This window comes from Salmo salar, chromosome ssa17, assembly GCF_905237065.1.
Source record: "Salmo salar chromosome ssa17, Ssal_v3.1, whole genome shotgun sequence".
Taxonomy (NCBI): Eukaryota; Metazoa; Chordata; class Actinopteri; order Salmoniformes; family Salmonidae; genus Salmo; species Salmo salar.
Window position 1 is genome coordinate 30,270,906 of NC_059458.1, and position 15,880 is coordinate 30,286,785.

The 15,880-nt window shown below is 45.5% G+C and overlaps 1 protein-coding gene across 4 annotated transcripts; it reads left to right on the forward strand.

The window, feature by feature from the left end:
- The first annotated feature begins 3,556 nt into the window (after positions 1 to 3,556).
- Positions 3,557 to 15,311, forward strand: LOC106575805 (ETS translocation variant 5). 4 transcript variants are annotated; one of them, XM_045699364.1, is made up of 11 exons: positions 3,557 to 3,705; positions 5,186 to 5,324; positions 5,545 to 5,683; positions 6,199 to 6,249; positions 8,783 to 8,909; positions 9,871 to 10,146; positions 10,424 to 10,722; positions 11,410 to 11,538; positions 11,942 to 12,111; positions 12,403 to 12,510; positions 12,757 to 15,311. In XM_045699364.1, exons 2-11 carry the CDS (start codon positions 5,277 to 5,279, stop codon positions 12,997 to 12,999), a joined length of 1,590 nt encoding a protein of 529 aa, XP_045555320.1. In that variant the 5' UTR covers positions 3,557 to 3,705; positions 5,186 to 5,276; the 3' UTR covers positions 13,000 to 15,311. The 4 variants fall into 4 exon arrangements, with proteins under 4 accessions (XP_045555320.1, XP_045555322.1, XP_045555321.1 ...); XM_045699366.1 differs by having other exon boundaries at positions 3,558 to 3,705; positions 12,403 to 12,504; XM_045699365.1 differs by having other exon boundaries at positions 3,558 to 3,705; positions 5,548 to 5,683.
- Positions 15,312 to 15,880: the final 569 nt, after the last annotated feature.

Sequence of the window (15,880 nt, forward strand, 5' to 3'; positions counted from 1 at the left end):
GACTGTGTGAATTTGAGGGTCTTGTGAATGTGCACTCTGGGCTGGTGTTGGTGCATGCCTGTACCAAGGGTACGAACGTAGGGTGAGAAGGGGTCAGTAGGCCAGTGGGTGGGGTACAAATACTCCAAAGATAGACCGCACAGGGTGGTGGAAAGACCCTTTGAAGACCTGGGTCATGTTCATTAGGCACTAAATGGAAGAAACCTGACTGAAACAGGGAGTGACTACCTGGACTTGTTCAATTAGAAACACTCATTTTGTTTTCCATTGCAATACATTTTGCTAGGGTGTGCACTACTGAATAATGTCCATGGTATGAATAATAGAGGTGCAGAGAGACACCACTAGCACCAGGCCTCTGATCCAGTCCTACGAACAGAGAGACACCACTAACACCAGGCCTCTGATCCAGTCCTACGAACAGACAGACACCACTAACACCAGGCCTCTGATCCAGTCCTACGAACAGAGAGACACCACTAACACCAGGCCTCTGATCCAGTCCTACGAACAGAGAGACACCACTAACACCAGGCCTCTGATCCAGTTCTACGAACAGAGAGACACCACTAACACCAGGCCTCTGATCCAGTTCTACGAACAGACAGACACCACTAACACCAGGCCTCTGATCTGGTCCTACGAACAGAGAGACACCACTAACACCAGGCCTCTGATCCAGTTCTACGAACAGACAGACACCACTAACACCAGGCCTCTGATCCAGTCCTACGAACAGAGAGACACCACTAAGACCAGGCCTCTGATCCAGTCCTACGAACAGAGAGACACCACTAACACCAGGCCTCTGATCCAGTCCTACGAACAGACAGACACCACTAACACCAGGCCTCTGATCCAGTCCTACGAACAGAGAGACACCACTAACACCAGGCCTCTGATCCAGTCCTACGAACAGAGAGACACCACTAAGACCAGGCCTCTGATCCAGTTCTACGAACAGACAGACACCACTAACACCAGGCCTCTGATCCAGTCCTACGAACAGAGAGACACCACTAACACCAGGCCTCTGATCCAGTTCTACGAACAGACAGACACCACTAACACCAGGCCTCTGATCCAGTTCTACGAACAGACAGACACCACTAACACCAGGCCTCTGATCCAGTCCTACTGCAATCCACACAGCAGAGATGTAACAGAGAGCCAATGTATTATGGAAGGGGTGAGCATGGAGAAAGCCAACACAAAGGGAACTGCAATGCTCCTAGCGTGGTGATTGGTCAACAACGACAGTGTAAATAGTGGTTATTGGTCAATAACGACAGGGTAAACTGTGGTGATTGGTCAATAACAACAGGGTAAAGTGTGGTGATTGGTCAATAATGACAGTGTAAAGTGGATTGTTGCAATGCAGCCTAAACGCATAGGCCTTGGTTTGCCAAGTAAGTGGATAACACCACAGGAGGTTGGTGGCACCTTAATTGGGGAGGATGGGCTCGTGGTAATGACTGTAGCGGAATCAGTGAAATGATATCAAATACATCAAACACATGGTTTCCAGGTGGTTGATATCATTCCATTTGCACCGTTCCAGACATTATTATGAGCCATCCTCCCCTGTAATGCTTTTCGTTAGGAGAAGTATCAGAGTCAGGCGCAGGACACAGGGATGAGTGCAAACAAAACGTTTTACTCAAAACCATAATCCAACTTCTCCCACAGTAATAAAACATGGTGGGGAGAAACACCTCCAACAATACAAAACAGGAAACAATCACGGACAAGACAAACAGGAAAGCCAGAGGGTTAAATAATGAACATAATCAGAGAATATGAAACAGGTGTGTAAATTAAGACAAAACCAAACGAACAGGGAAACAGATCGGTGGTAACTAGTAAGCCGGTGACGTCGATCGCCGAACGCCGCCCGAACAAGGAGAGGGGCCGACTTCGGCGGGAGTCGTGACATCCCCTCAGCAGCCTCCACTGGATAACACATTCATTGATCAAATTCATTTTTAGATACCGGTCCCGTTTGCAATTCCTTCATAAAGTTTAAAGTATGAAACATCCACAACCATTCTAAAAATTCTATGTATATTTGAACTGCATAAAATACATAAAAACAGACATGCCGATATATAAACAGCAAATACAAGTATCAGGGGAATAGAACCAATGTGAAAGATAGGATGTAATTAACTGTGACACTGTAGAGTTACACTGACTGTACAAAACATTAAGGACACCTGCTCTTTCCATGACATAGACTGACCAGGTGAAAGTTATGATCCCTTATTGATGTCACTTGTTAAATCCACTTCAATCAGTGTAGATGAAGAGGAGGAGACAGGTTACAGAAGGATGTTTAAGCCTTGAGACAATTGAGACATGGATTGTTTATGTGCCATTCAGAGGGTGAATGGACAAGACAAAATATTTAAGTGCCTTTGAACGGGGTATGGTAGTACAGTGCTTTCGGAAAGTATTCAGACCCCTTGACTTTTCCCATATTTTGTTGCGTTACAGCCTTAATCTAAAATGTATTTAAAATGATTTAATCTATTTTAGAATAAGGCTGTAACGTAACAAAATGTGGAAAAGGTCAAGGGGTCTGAATACTTTCCGAAAGCACTGTAGGCACCAGGTTCATCTGTTTGTGCCAAGAACTGGGTTTTGTCCCGCTCAAAAGCTTCTCCTGTGTTCAACTCAATATTAGGAAGGTGTTTCCTAATGTTTGGGATACTCAGTGTATACCCCTGTAGTACCATAGTTCTATCTCTTTAATACTATAGAGTCTGTGCAGACAATGGAGCATTCCTCTGTATCATCATAACAAGGTAGTATGAGGTCATTATGGGAGCTATAATTACCCTGCAAGTCAGATCATGTTTGGCATTTAATCGACTGTAACAATTTTAGCCTTTTTTTATCTGACTGCAGTTCAACCCTGGGCAGAATAGTGTGTGTGTGTGTGTGGGGGGGGTTTGTGTGTGCGTGAGCTTGCGTGCGTGCCTGTAGTGTGCATGTGTGCGTGTGTCTGTCTGTGTGTGCATACATACAGTACATGCGTGTGTGTTTGTGTGGTCGCTTGTGTCCAGTCTCCATACAGCCAGCTCTGTCCTGAGAATATTAGAACAACTTTCCCCAGTCCAAGCAGTTAATCAATGTCAGAAGAAAAAACATGTGAAAATGGAAACTGCACATCCTGCTGTTCTCCTACACAAGGCTGCTTTTCTAAACTGGAAGTGGCAAATATGTAGCAAGATATTGTAATAGCAATGTAGACAGATGCTGTAATAACTATGTAACAACTTTGTAGCAAAACATTGTATCTGGTTGTTGTGTAAATGTACTCGAGTTATATGTTTCAAGATGTCAGTATCTGTTTCTACTGTAACTTTTTCGTTTCCACCCCGTGTGCCGTCAGACGTGAATGAAAAGCAGTCATTCATAAAAACAAGACAAGCTCGCTCACCATTGGTCACTGGGGTCCAAAGAGCTCTCTGAACGTCAATTGGTCAGTCACTTGAATGGCATTGTGTAACAACCAATTGGCGTGTATTATGGAGTCCTCTATTTTGGCTTCAGGGAAAACCAGACGATTCCATTCAGAAATCCACAGTCAAGCTTTGTGTGAGAAGAGCATAGACGACAATCCTGAAAGAACGTTTGCAACAGCGTGGAGTGAAACAGAACTTATTTTCAACATTGCAAAGGAATTAAATCTTCGCAAATGTGAGTTTAACATCAAACTATCAACCGCAACAAAAAGATGCGTATAAGGTTTTTGCGTTAGTTTATTTCTAGCGCCTGTAATAATGCATTTACTTTGACCGACTTGCATCCGTAGAATGCAAGCGCTCTGCCAAGCATTTTCTATCTGTCTGGTGAGGGGGGGCAGAAATGTGAACGCCATTTTATATGTATCTTAATTTGGCAACCATTTTCTTATTTGTAGTCAAATGTTTTTACAGTACTTACTTTGACGTGAGAATGTTTAGGTTGCAGTATTTTGACTTGCTACTGCGCATGCAGCATCTTCATAGATGATTCTAACATTTATGAATGGAAGGTTCGACCCCCCCTTAGCTCAGGGATCAAATATCACTACATTAAGAAAAACAAGCTGGGGCCATGAGAGGGGGAATAGGAAACGGTAGAGGGAGGAGGGACTGGGGTGGGGAGTTTAGCTACTTCTTGAACTGGCTCAGATTTTCTTTGCTGAGATTAACCCTCTCCTACCCTGCTGCCCTGAATAAATAACTTTATCCAATACTTGTCAAATAATGCTGAAATGTGATCTATAATGTTTTTGATTCAGATTATTGCATGTATATGTTTCATATGTTCTATTATTATCCAATTTTTACATATCAAGGACTACTAAACTCAATACCCTGATTTGCATCCTATTTTTGAAGACTTATTCAAAACAGCTCCCTCCTAGTCCTTCTACTTATTGTAATGTCAACAGTCTCATCTCCAGATAGTGTGCCTTGCTGCCTTGCTTATGTAATAACTTTGTCCCCAGCGTATTGAGTACATGCTCACTGGCATAGTGTACAGCCCGCCAGCACTACGGTGCAGGGAGGATTGCACAAACAAACAACACAAAACAAACACCCAATACAGAGGAAAGGAACAACTGTCTTATCCTGAAGGCAGGCTGGCACTATGCCCTAGTGCCTACTTTAGATCAAGACCCATAGGACATAGTGCACTACTTTAGATCAGGACCCATAGGACATAGTGCACTACTTTAGATCAGGACCCATAGGACATAGTGCACTACTTTAGATCAGGACCCATAGGGCATAGTGCACTACTTTAGATCAGGACCCATAGGGCATAGTGCACTACTTTAGATCAGGACCCATAGGGCATAGTGCACTACTTTAGATCAGGACCCATAGGGCATAGTGCACTACTTTAGATCAGGACCCATAGGGCATAGTGCACTACTTTAGATCAGGACCCATAGGGCATAGTGCACTACTTTAGATCAGGACCCATAGGGCATAGTGCACTACTTTAGACCAGGACTCATAAGGCATAGTGCACTACTTTAGACCAGGACCCATAGGACATAGTGCACTATACAGGGAATAGGTTAGGTTGCCATTTGGGAAACATCCTATGTCTGTGTTGACGTTAGATGACAGGTGATTTGGGTATAAGCTACTGACCAGGGGGCACACTTCCCTGCTCTCCACAGAAAGAACAGACAGACGGACCAGCGTCTCCTGCTGCTACAGTCAGCCCCTCCTCCAACTTCAGTCCAGAGGCCGTGAAGATATTCAGGCAACATGGATGGATTTTATGACCAGCAAGTCCCTTTCATGGCCCCCTCTAGTGTGAGTATTTGGACTACTCTCTGGATGTTCTCTGATAGTTTTTCCACATAGGATTTTGATCAAAGCACTAATCTGAATCTTTTCATAGTGGATTAAGATAACGATGACGTTTTAGCATACATGGATGTTCAGGGATCTTTGATACCAATCATGTTTAGGCTAATCTTTGTTCACACCAATGCAATCACTAATGTTGTAGGTGTTTTAAACATTGTTCTAGCAGAATTGTCATGTGGAAGAACCAGTGAACATGCCATTTAACGAGCGGAAGAGAAAGTTTGTTGACACTGAGCTCGCCCAGGACACAGAAGATCTCTTTCAAGACCTCATGCAACTTCAAGAGACATGGATTGCAGAAGGTGAGTTCTGCTCTTGTATTTCAGTAGGTTTTCAATCTTGCATCATGCTCATTGTTTTTAGTAACATCAGTGGTTTACCGGAAGCTATTGAATCAGGGAAAACTGGAAAATAGGTTGTTATTTAGAACTTTATACGACTTCCTCTTTTTAACAAGTGTATCATAAATATTTACTGTATTTTTGACTGTACTGCATCATAAATATTTACTGTATTTTTGACTGTACTGCATCATAAATATTTACTGTATTTTTGACTGTACTGCATCATAAATATTTACTGCATTTTTGACTGTACTGTATCAAGTGCATTATATATATTTACCGTATTTTTGACTGTACTGCATCATAACTATTTACTGTATTTTTGACTGTACTGCATCATAAATATTTACCGTATTTTTGACTGTACTGTTCAAGTGCATTATATTTGTTCTATTAAGCATATTAAAGTGACTCAGCCACGTGGCATGTCGTCCATAAGTTAGTCATTTAACTCTCTCTGTCCCCTCTTTCAGCTCAGGTGCCTGATGACGAACAGTTTGTCCCAGATTTCCAGTCGGATAACCGTAAGTACCAACCAATTAAATATTTACGTATGTGTGTTACAAAGGGGAATCGACAGCGTCTGCTCCTGCATAGTTGCGCATTTCCTAATTCATCCTTTAATTTCCAGACATGGTCTTTGACACAACATACAAGCGTCACAAGCCCAACAAGGAGATGTACTGGTTTTCCAATACCAGTCTTATCCAGTTGGCATATTAACTCAGCGCGTCACTAGTCAGTGAGTGTATTTTTATGGGTACGTGGTTAGGGCTTTCGGGTTGCCTATGTAGGCTGAGGGCTAACATTATCGACAGATTTGTGTCGTCGAAAGCAGAAATCCAATTGATGTCATTGAGCCCTGATTAAACCAACCTCCTCACCCTGCCGTTGACCTACTTCTGCCCTGTAGCCAATCAGTGCCCTCAATGCACACCTTGCTTTTTTGTTACTTTTTAGTTTATTTTTATTTTGTTGTGTTTTTTTTTAAAGCTACATTGTTGGTTAAGGGCTTGTAAGTAAGCATTTCACTGTAAGATCTATAGCTGTTGTATTCGGCGCATGTGACATACAATTTGATTTGATTATTGGATTGTAGGGATTTGTTCAAACAAAGCGCAGAAATAATAGGGCTACCTCAGAATAAGACGTTACTCACTTGGTGGAAATCAAGAATCTTGTGGTTTTATACCAGAAATCCCTCAGCTTTCCTCTTTGATAGTCAACCCGGATGAGGAAAATCCTATTCTCTGATCTCTGCCCAGAACCACCACATTAACATCAGAGGAAATAAAGAGAGAACGGTTTGAAACGGGGAGATTTTCTGTTGCATTAGAGTTTTGCTACGGTGGGCCTTACTTAACATGACCCAGGTGCACCATAGCAGCCTGGGATGGCCTTCCATGGAGGCCCAACCGACCAACCACAGCTCTTGGATGCTAGGATGGGCTACGTTCCAATCCAAGCCCACAGAACCTCATGCTGTTTGCTTTGTACTCATCTCCTCTCCTCTTTCTCTGTTTAGAATAATATATGCATGAGGTTTGAATGGAAGCCTTTGATTGGGCTCCAGACGGAGCTGTAGGCCTGGTGTAGTTGCAGGCCTGGTGTAGTTGCAGGCCTGGTGTAGTTGCAGGCCTGGTGTAGTTGCAGGCCTGGTGTAGTTGCAGGCCTGGTGTAGTTGCAGGCCTGGTGTAGTTGCAGGCCTGGGTTTCAAGATGTGAATGATCCTGTGGAGGAAGAAGGAGTGTTTTTAGAGGCCCGGTATTGCCTTGTTTCCCTGTAATGTTGTATTTCATTGTTGCGGATGCAGCTAGTGACATTTTGAATGCAGTGTGTACACACTGAGGGAATTGTGCCGTGGCACAGCCGGGCGATTGTTGTGTTTGCTGAAGAGTCTGAGTGTGTGTGCGGCGACGGGGTTGGCATGACGCTCCCTAGTTTGGCACGCTCCCAGTTGGTCTCACAGACCCTTCATTCAGCAGTCCTCCTCTCTCGTGTGTGTGTGTGTGTGTGTGGACTCTGCAGCTGGGCAAAGGGGCAGTGTCCATAGCGATCAAATGGCATTATGCCATCATCTCCTTAATTTAGCAATGAACTTGGCTGAGAAGTGAGAACACGCTCTTATTAACTACCAGTTAGTGATTTAAAGAAATGTTGCAAGATTTGCCATTGCAAATGATTTGAAACCTGAGATTTAAATGTCTTCTGGCCGCGCTTGAGAGTTGCACTGTGGTTCTGTAACACAGACAGTCCAGTTGTTTGAGGTTTTCTAACTGAAACTTAGTGTTTCAGTCATAGATGCTAGATGTTCAAAACTTTAGCTTATAATGGAGGTCACTATGGACAGAGAGGCCTAACCCCATAACGTGAGTGTGTGTTGACTTCTGCTGGCCCGTGGCTGCGGAAGCTGAATGATGGTCGTTCTGTGGCACAACAGGAAATGGGGAGTTGATGTAGGCACAGACCCAGCCTCTGACAGACCCGGCCTCTGACAGACCCGGCCTCTGACAGACCCGGCCTCTGACAGACCCGGCCTCTGACAGACCCGGCCTCTGACAGACCCGGCCTCTGACAGACCCGGCCTCTGACAGACCCAGCCTCTGATGCCAACACAGCACCCAGTTAAAGTTAGTTACTAACTGGTGGTGGAAGTCGGAGCAGATTGGTCTGGTCTGTGCAATTGAATACAAAGGAATCTTTGTTACTGGTCTGATAGTTGCCTTGGAAACAATGAAAAAACAACTAGTGAAAGTACACTGTTTGTCTTTCAGTGCTGGGTTTATAGTTTTCCCTCCCAAACGGAAGGACAGATTTACAACCTCACCAATTCACTAAACAACAAACATTTGGGAAGTTGTAATTAAAGACAAATCCCAGCATAGGAGACACATTTGATCCTTTGATAGAAAACTATTTTGCTTCTTATTCCTTAGTGAAGCACATTAAACCAGAATACTGAATAAATATATTCAGCGTAGTGATTCTTTTGTGAATCTTTGAAATGGCATATATTATGAATTGCAGTTTAATGTTTTCTCCTTTCTTTCTTCAAAGTAATGTTCCATGGACCTCCAGCCAGTAAAGTGAAGCGAGAGTCCAGTGCCTCTAGAGATCTGTCCCCCTGCAGTCAGGAACAACAGAGACTCTCTCTCTACACAGACAAGTGCCTTTACAGCTACAGGTACGTTACAGTACACACTGAGACGGACCAGGTTTTGACACCCCACACAAATTGTACTCTCAGTAGCAAGAGGTATTTACAGTTACAACCAATAAAAGATCATAAAAGAGGGTAAAGGCATAATAAAGTTCTCTACTAAGACATTGCTTAATTAGGTAAACCTAAATCAGGTTGATACGGCCTGAGGGGGTGTGTCATATGGCCAATATACGAGTGCCTGGATACAGCCCTTAGCCGTGGTATATTGGCCATATACCACAAACCCCCGAGGTGCTATTATAAATCACATTCTATTTGTCATATGCGCCGAATACAACAGGTGTAGACTTTACAGTGAAATGCTTACTTACAAGCCCTTAACCAACAATGCAGTTAAGAAAAAGTGTTAAGAAAGTATTTAAAATAAACTGAAGTAAATAATTAATAAATAGCAAATAAGAAAAATGTATAAATAATTAAGGAGCAACAATAAAATAACAGTAGCGAGGCTCAGCAGCGAGGCTCTGTACAGGGGGTACAGAGTCAATGTGCGGGGGAACAGGTTAGTCGAGGTAATTGAGGTAATATGTACATGTAGGTAGAGTTAAAGTGACTATGCATAGATAATAAACAGAGAGTAGCAGCAGCATAAAAATGGGGGGGTGGGGTCAATGCAAATATTCTAGGTAGCCATTTGATTAGCTGTTCAGGAGTCTTATGGCTTGGAGGTAGAAGCCTTTTGGACCTAGACTTGGCTCTCCGGTACCGCTTGCCGTGCTGGTTACCAATGTAATTAGAGCAGTAAAAATAAATGTTGTGGTATACCACGGCTGTTAGCCAATCAGCATTCAGGGCTCCAACCACCCAGTTTATAATGTCAGATAACACACACACACATATGTAATGTTAAGGCCACAGAGAGAATACAGCCATACTCTACAGGCCCAAGTTAACCCCTTCCATCCCCCTCCTCCCTCCACAGTGCCAACAACAGGAAGCCACTTGGCATCAATACTTTAACCCCTCCCTCCACACCCGCCTCACCCTGCAGCCCCGCCCCCACCCCGGGGACACACCCCCTACAGAGGCAGATCACGTCCCCTGTCCAGGCGACACACCCCGGCCACAGTCGTCCGACTCACAGGCACAGCCCCTCCCACCACCGGACACTCCCGCCACACCCGAGCCAAAGCCAGCCTTTCGCTGTTCCCCGCCTACCTGTCAATCACTCCGATGCCTCCTACAGCTCAGAACACAGGTGAGTTGGCACCATGTGTTAGCTCAGGTTGGCACCATGTGTTGGCACCATGTGTTGGCTCAGGTTGGCACCATGTGTTGACACCATGCACTGTTTAACCCCATAGCTTGTATATCTTGGTTGTAAAGCCATGATTGGAACCACTGTAGGCTGGGACTCAGCATGCATGTTCAGTGCTACAGTTGAAATCCCATTGTTATATGATTCTCTGGTTTAAGACTCTAATTGACAAATTTGTCCTTATTTTCTCTCTCTGTCTCTCGTTCCCTTTCTCCAGGTTCCAGCGGCAGCTCTCTGAGCCATGTCTGCCTTTCCCTCCGCCTGACGGTGCCACCTGTACCCCTTACCCCCCTCAGCCCCATCACCCCCAACGCGCCCCCCTGTCCCGGGACGGCCGCCCCATCTACCAGCGGCACCTGTCAGAGCCCTTGGTCCTCCTCCCTGCTCAGGGCTTCAAGCAGGAGCTGGTGGACCTCCGCTACACCGAGCAGGGGGTCCCCACCATGGGCCCTCCCCGCACCCCGTTCCAGGGCCTCTCTATCAAGCAGGAGCCCCGGGATTTCTGCTTTGACCAAGGTGAGCCCTGGGAAATCGCTGGGTGGCAACGGCCTTTGAGGCTCAGTTTCCCACTCATAGATTAGACCTAGTCCTGGAGTTAAAAAAACATTTTCAATGGAGAATCTCAATAGGAAGTGCTTCTCCTTCCATGCCTAGGCTTAATCTGAGTCCGGACAGGAAGGCCCTAAGGGTTTGGAAGTAGCCCAAGCTGTCCAAGTTAGCTGCTCCTTTGAGAGTCTACTGTACGTGGCTAATAGTACAGCGATGGGGATAAAACAGATAGCATGTTTCAGACTGATGTGGACACTAGTATTAGCCGTAGTGGTTGGGTATGTAGCAGTGTAGCATTCTAAGACTCTCCTAAGCTAAGGTGACCTCATTTCACTCTCCATGTCTAGGCCACTTTCTGTCAGTGATGTAACAGTCAAATCCTCTTAATAAAGTCCCAGCTAAGAAAACCCCAGGGGACTGTTAAGAGACCGTTGGCTGTGCGAGAATGTATGTCTGTCTTCTGCTGGGTATTATGTCATTAGGCTAATGGATACTTTAAAAAGATAGCGTTGAAAAATTAAGTTAGTAGTAAGAATCTATTCAAAGAAACACCTATTAGTTTTTGTATCTTTCTTTTTGTCTATCTTTCTGGTTTGATGAGCACGTGTTAAGGAAATATATGTCTAATATTTTCTATTTTCCCTTGTCTTACAGAAATGCAGAACTGCCAGTCTTCTTTCAGGAAGTCCGGTAACTTCTACCAAAACAATGATGGTTTGGTCTACGACGGAGAGCCTCATCTGTACAACGACGACACATGCGTGGTTCCAGAGAGACTAGAAGGTAAGACATTCTTCCATAAATTTCTATGAAATACAAGGGCTTGTCTGGCACAATAGAACACCTGGAATTGTCCCAAAAGTGCAAACCCCATTCATCCAGAATCGAATACTGAAAGTATTTAAAAAGAACCGGATACTATTTGAACCTCTGACTGGTTTGACACAGGGCTTTAGGTGTAAATGGCAGCAGGTAGTGAATCCTGGAATCTGACATCTTCTTGTTATGTCATGGCAGTGTGGATGCCAGAGGAGACCCAAGGGGCCTTGGACACAGAGAGCCTGTGTGACATGAGCAGAGCCTCTTATCCTATCCCCACGCTCAGACTGCCAATCACTGGAGTCTTTCACCTGACTGTGACCACGCCACTCACTCCCTCTTTCACCTTCTCCTTCTGTCCATCCAGGCAAGATCAAGCAGGAGGCCGGAGTGTTCCGTGACGGACCGCCCTACCAGCGCCGAGGTTCCCTGCAGCTCTGGCAGTTCCTGGTCACTCTGCTGGACGACCCGGCCAATGGTCACTTCATCTCCTGGACCGGCCGCGGCATGGAGTTCAAACTCATCGAGCCCGAAGAGGTCAGTTGGCAGTTGGTCAGCAGGCAGTGCTGTGGTCCTAGTGAGTTTAGCGACTTTAGGGCTTCTTGGAGTTTTTCATCATTATGTCTCTGAGTTTAAAGTAAGTAGAGTGTTTCAACAGGTCATGATAATAGTTGTTGCGCTGTGTTTACAGGAATAATCACACAGTATTACTAAGGCACTAGAAGTGACACACCAGAAACTAACCAAAGAGCTTGGTGTATCTATCTACAGGTTGATCAGAAGAGTTCACCTTGATTTGAACCTTTTCTCTCTCCTCTCCTGTGGCAGGTGGCCCGGCGCTGGGGCCTTCAGAAGAACCGGCCTGCCATGAACTACGACAAGCTGAGCCGCTCTCTACGCTATTACTATGAGAAGGGCATCATGCAGAAGGTAAAGGTAAATTTTTATTTAATTCAAGTCAATTACAATTTTCTGTTTTGGGTCAAATTCAGTGGAGGCTTTATGAATTAGTGGAAAACATCACAGTACAATGGAGGGCTACATTGCACCAATAAATAGTACATTGGTTGTATATAAGGACAGGTCAGAAGGTTGGGTTATAAAGTCAAACGGTATTTTCAAACTACTATTGGTTGTGCGCTGAACGACTGTTTAACTCCCTCTTCCTCTGGGTGGGATCAGGTGGCTGGAGAGAGGTACGTGTACAAGTTTACGTGTGACCCCGAGGCGCTCTTCTCCATGGCCTTCCCTGACAACCAGAGGCCCAGCCTGAAGCAGGACCCGGACTGCCTGCCGCCGTCTGCGGGGGAGGATGACACCACCGTGCCCCTGGCCCACTACGAGGATGGCTGTGGCTCCTACCTGGCCGACGGAGGGGAGCGGGGCGTCTCGTTACTGGGCTTCCCCGATAACTACTCCTTCTGAATGTTCTGACCAATGACGGAATAAAGACAGCTGTCATCTGGTACCCTGCCACACCCCTACCCTACCCCAAACTCTTGTCCCCTAATTACACACCACTACCCTACCCCTTGTCCCCTAACTATACACTCCTACCCTACTCCTCATCTCCTAACTACACACCACTACCCTACCCCACATCCCCTAACTACACACCCAGAGCCCAAACCCTAGTCCCCGAACTACACACCCAGAGCCCAAACCCTAGTCCCCGAACTACACACCCAGAGCCCAAACCCTAGTCCCCGAACTACACACCCAGAGCCCAAACCCTAGTCCCCGAACTACACACCCAGAGCCCAAACCCTAGTCCCCGAACTACACACCCAGAGCCCAAACCCTAGTCCCCGAACTACACACCCAGAGCCCAAACCCTAGTCCCCGAACTACACACCCAGAGCCCAAACCCTAGTCCCCGAACTACACACCCAGAGCCCAAACCCTAGTCCCCGAACTACACACCCAGAGCCCAAACCCTAGTCCCCGAACTACACACCCAGAGCCCAAACCCTAGTCCCCGAACTACACACCCAGAGCCCAAACCCTAGTCCCCGAACTACACACCCAGAGCCCAAACCCTAGTCCCCGAACTACACACCCAGAGCCCAAGCTGCTGAGCGGATTTGGAGCTCTCTAACCCCCCTCCCCTACTCCTATGCCAAACTCAGCTCCTCTTGCCAGTCTTGAGATTACCCTCCCCAAGTCCCAAGGAAAAAACCAGTCAAACCTGAGACGGCCATCTTGCTTCTTCTTTGCCCTCTGTTATCAAACTAAATTGTGGCGAAAGGTGTGCGGTCCACATCCTCATCAACATAAAGTGAACTGAGTGATCTCCTTTACGGGGGTTGGGCGAGGACACGGTTCACGTGATTATAACGGGACTCAAGTAATGGACACGAGTGTGCCAGGATTGTAGCCAATAGCCATGCAGTTTCCACAATCTGCTAGCCAATAGCCATGCAGTTTCCACAATCTGCTAGGTACGAGTATGACAAATAATGGCGAGGATATAAAACATTGCCCTTTTGATATAGCAATTGTTTTATGGCTTGATCCCAAACAGAGTAGTAAACTCGACACGCGCACAGGGCTTCACCTTGGAGAGAAACTACGACTCCAATGAACCTTAGTACTACAGGTGGTGATGTAATGTAACTCTGTATGCAATGAATGGGCCAAACACACAGGCAACCGACTGTTCTTATTAATCCATAATACATCGTACGACTATAAAGAAGCTGGGACACGACTACCCCTGAGCAAGTTGCGTTGGCTGGCATGCCCCTCATTAAAAACACCAACACACTGAAATCCAATCTGAAATGGGAGAGGTGGACTCAGGACTCGCTAGCTCAGCATTCTCTTCAGACTCGGGGAATTTTTTTTTTTTCTCTCACCCAAAAATGTAAAACCTTTATGATGCTGTTTTACTCCTGATGTTGGCGTGTCCTACCAGATGTATCTTTCCTTGACGTTTTGTTTAGCTCTTTCATTTGACTCATTTTGTCGTAATATGTAAAAGGGACACGCATACAAAACAGTATTTTTCCTGAAGCGTTGACTTCCTATTAGAAAGTGTGTATTGAAAATACATGTTTATGTACTATGATGACAAAAGTACTGCGACTGTCACGCAGTCCCTTCTCCAAAAACTATAACTGCCAATAGTAAGCTAAACAGGGGGGACTCTACTCATCGCATTGTTTTCTCACAGAAAGCTGTACCAACCTATTGCTGTACCATTCAAAAGTTTTCTGCTTTTTGTATAGTTTATCGGGGCGTATATGAAACAAACATCTAAAATGTAAATGTGTATATATGAATATATTTTTGCAAAGTCATTTGTTTTGACGTACACGCTGGAATGTTTGGCCTGGTATCTGGTTTGCATCCTTTAATTCTTGTCATCATGTTACGGTGTCCATATTAGGACACATCCCTAGTCTCTGCAGGAGTTGTCTGTCGAGTCCTGCAAAGACTGAGGCTGTCCTAATATGGACACCGTATTGAGGCAGTGGGTTGAAGCCTAGAAAGACCTCCCCGTTGACTGAGTGGTGGGCTGTGTCGGCGTCACACGTGTGTACCAGTATATTTTGATATGATTCTGTCTACATGTGGGTTGGGGGGGTGTCTTGTCCACAACGTTGAGTTTTGCTGGCACTTATACAAGTGACAACCCCCCCCCCCCTTTTTCCCCACAAATACAATGTGTGCCTTCCACTGCTTTTGGTTGATTTTCTATACTGGATACAATAAACTATACTTTCTGCTTCAAAGTGTTATATTGAGTCTCTTCCTATTCTGACCAACCAATCTAGCTTTTGTGTTACTGTGGTTCAAGTTCAAAAACTCCCTAGTAAGGCCAGAACCTAGGAAGAAACCTAGAGAGGAACCAGTTTATGAGGGGTGGCCAGTCCTCTTCTGGCTGTGCCGGGTGGAGATTATAACAGAACATGGCCAAGATGTTCAAATGTTCATAGATGACCAGCAGGGTCAAATAATAATAATCAGTGGATGTCGAGGGTGCAACAGGTCAGCACCTCAGGATTAATGTCAGTTGGCTTTTCATAGCCGATCATTCAGAGTATCTCTACCATTCCTGCTGTCTTTTGAGAGTCGAAAACAGCAGGTCTGGGACAGGTAGCACATCCGGTGAACAGGTCAGGGTTCCATAGCCGCAGGCAGAACAGTTGAAACTGGAGCAGCAGCACGGCCAGGTGGACTGGGGACAGCAAGGAGTCATCAGGCCAGTTAGTCCTGAGGCATGTTCCTAGGGCTCGGGTCCTCCGAGAGAGAGAATTAGAGAGCAAACTTAAATTCACACAGGACACCGGATAAGACAGGA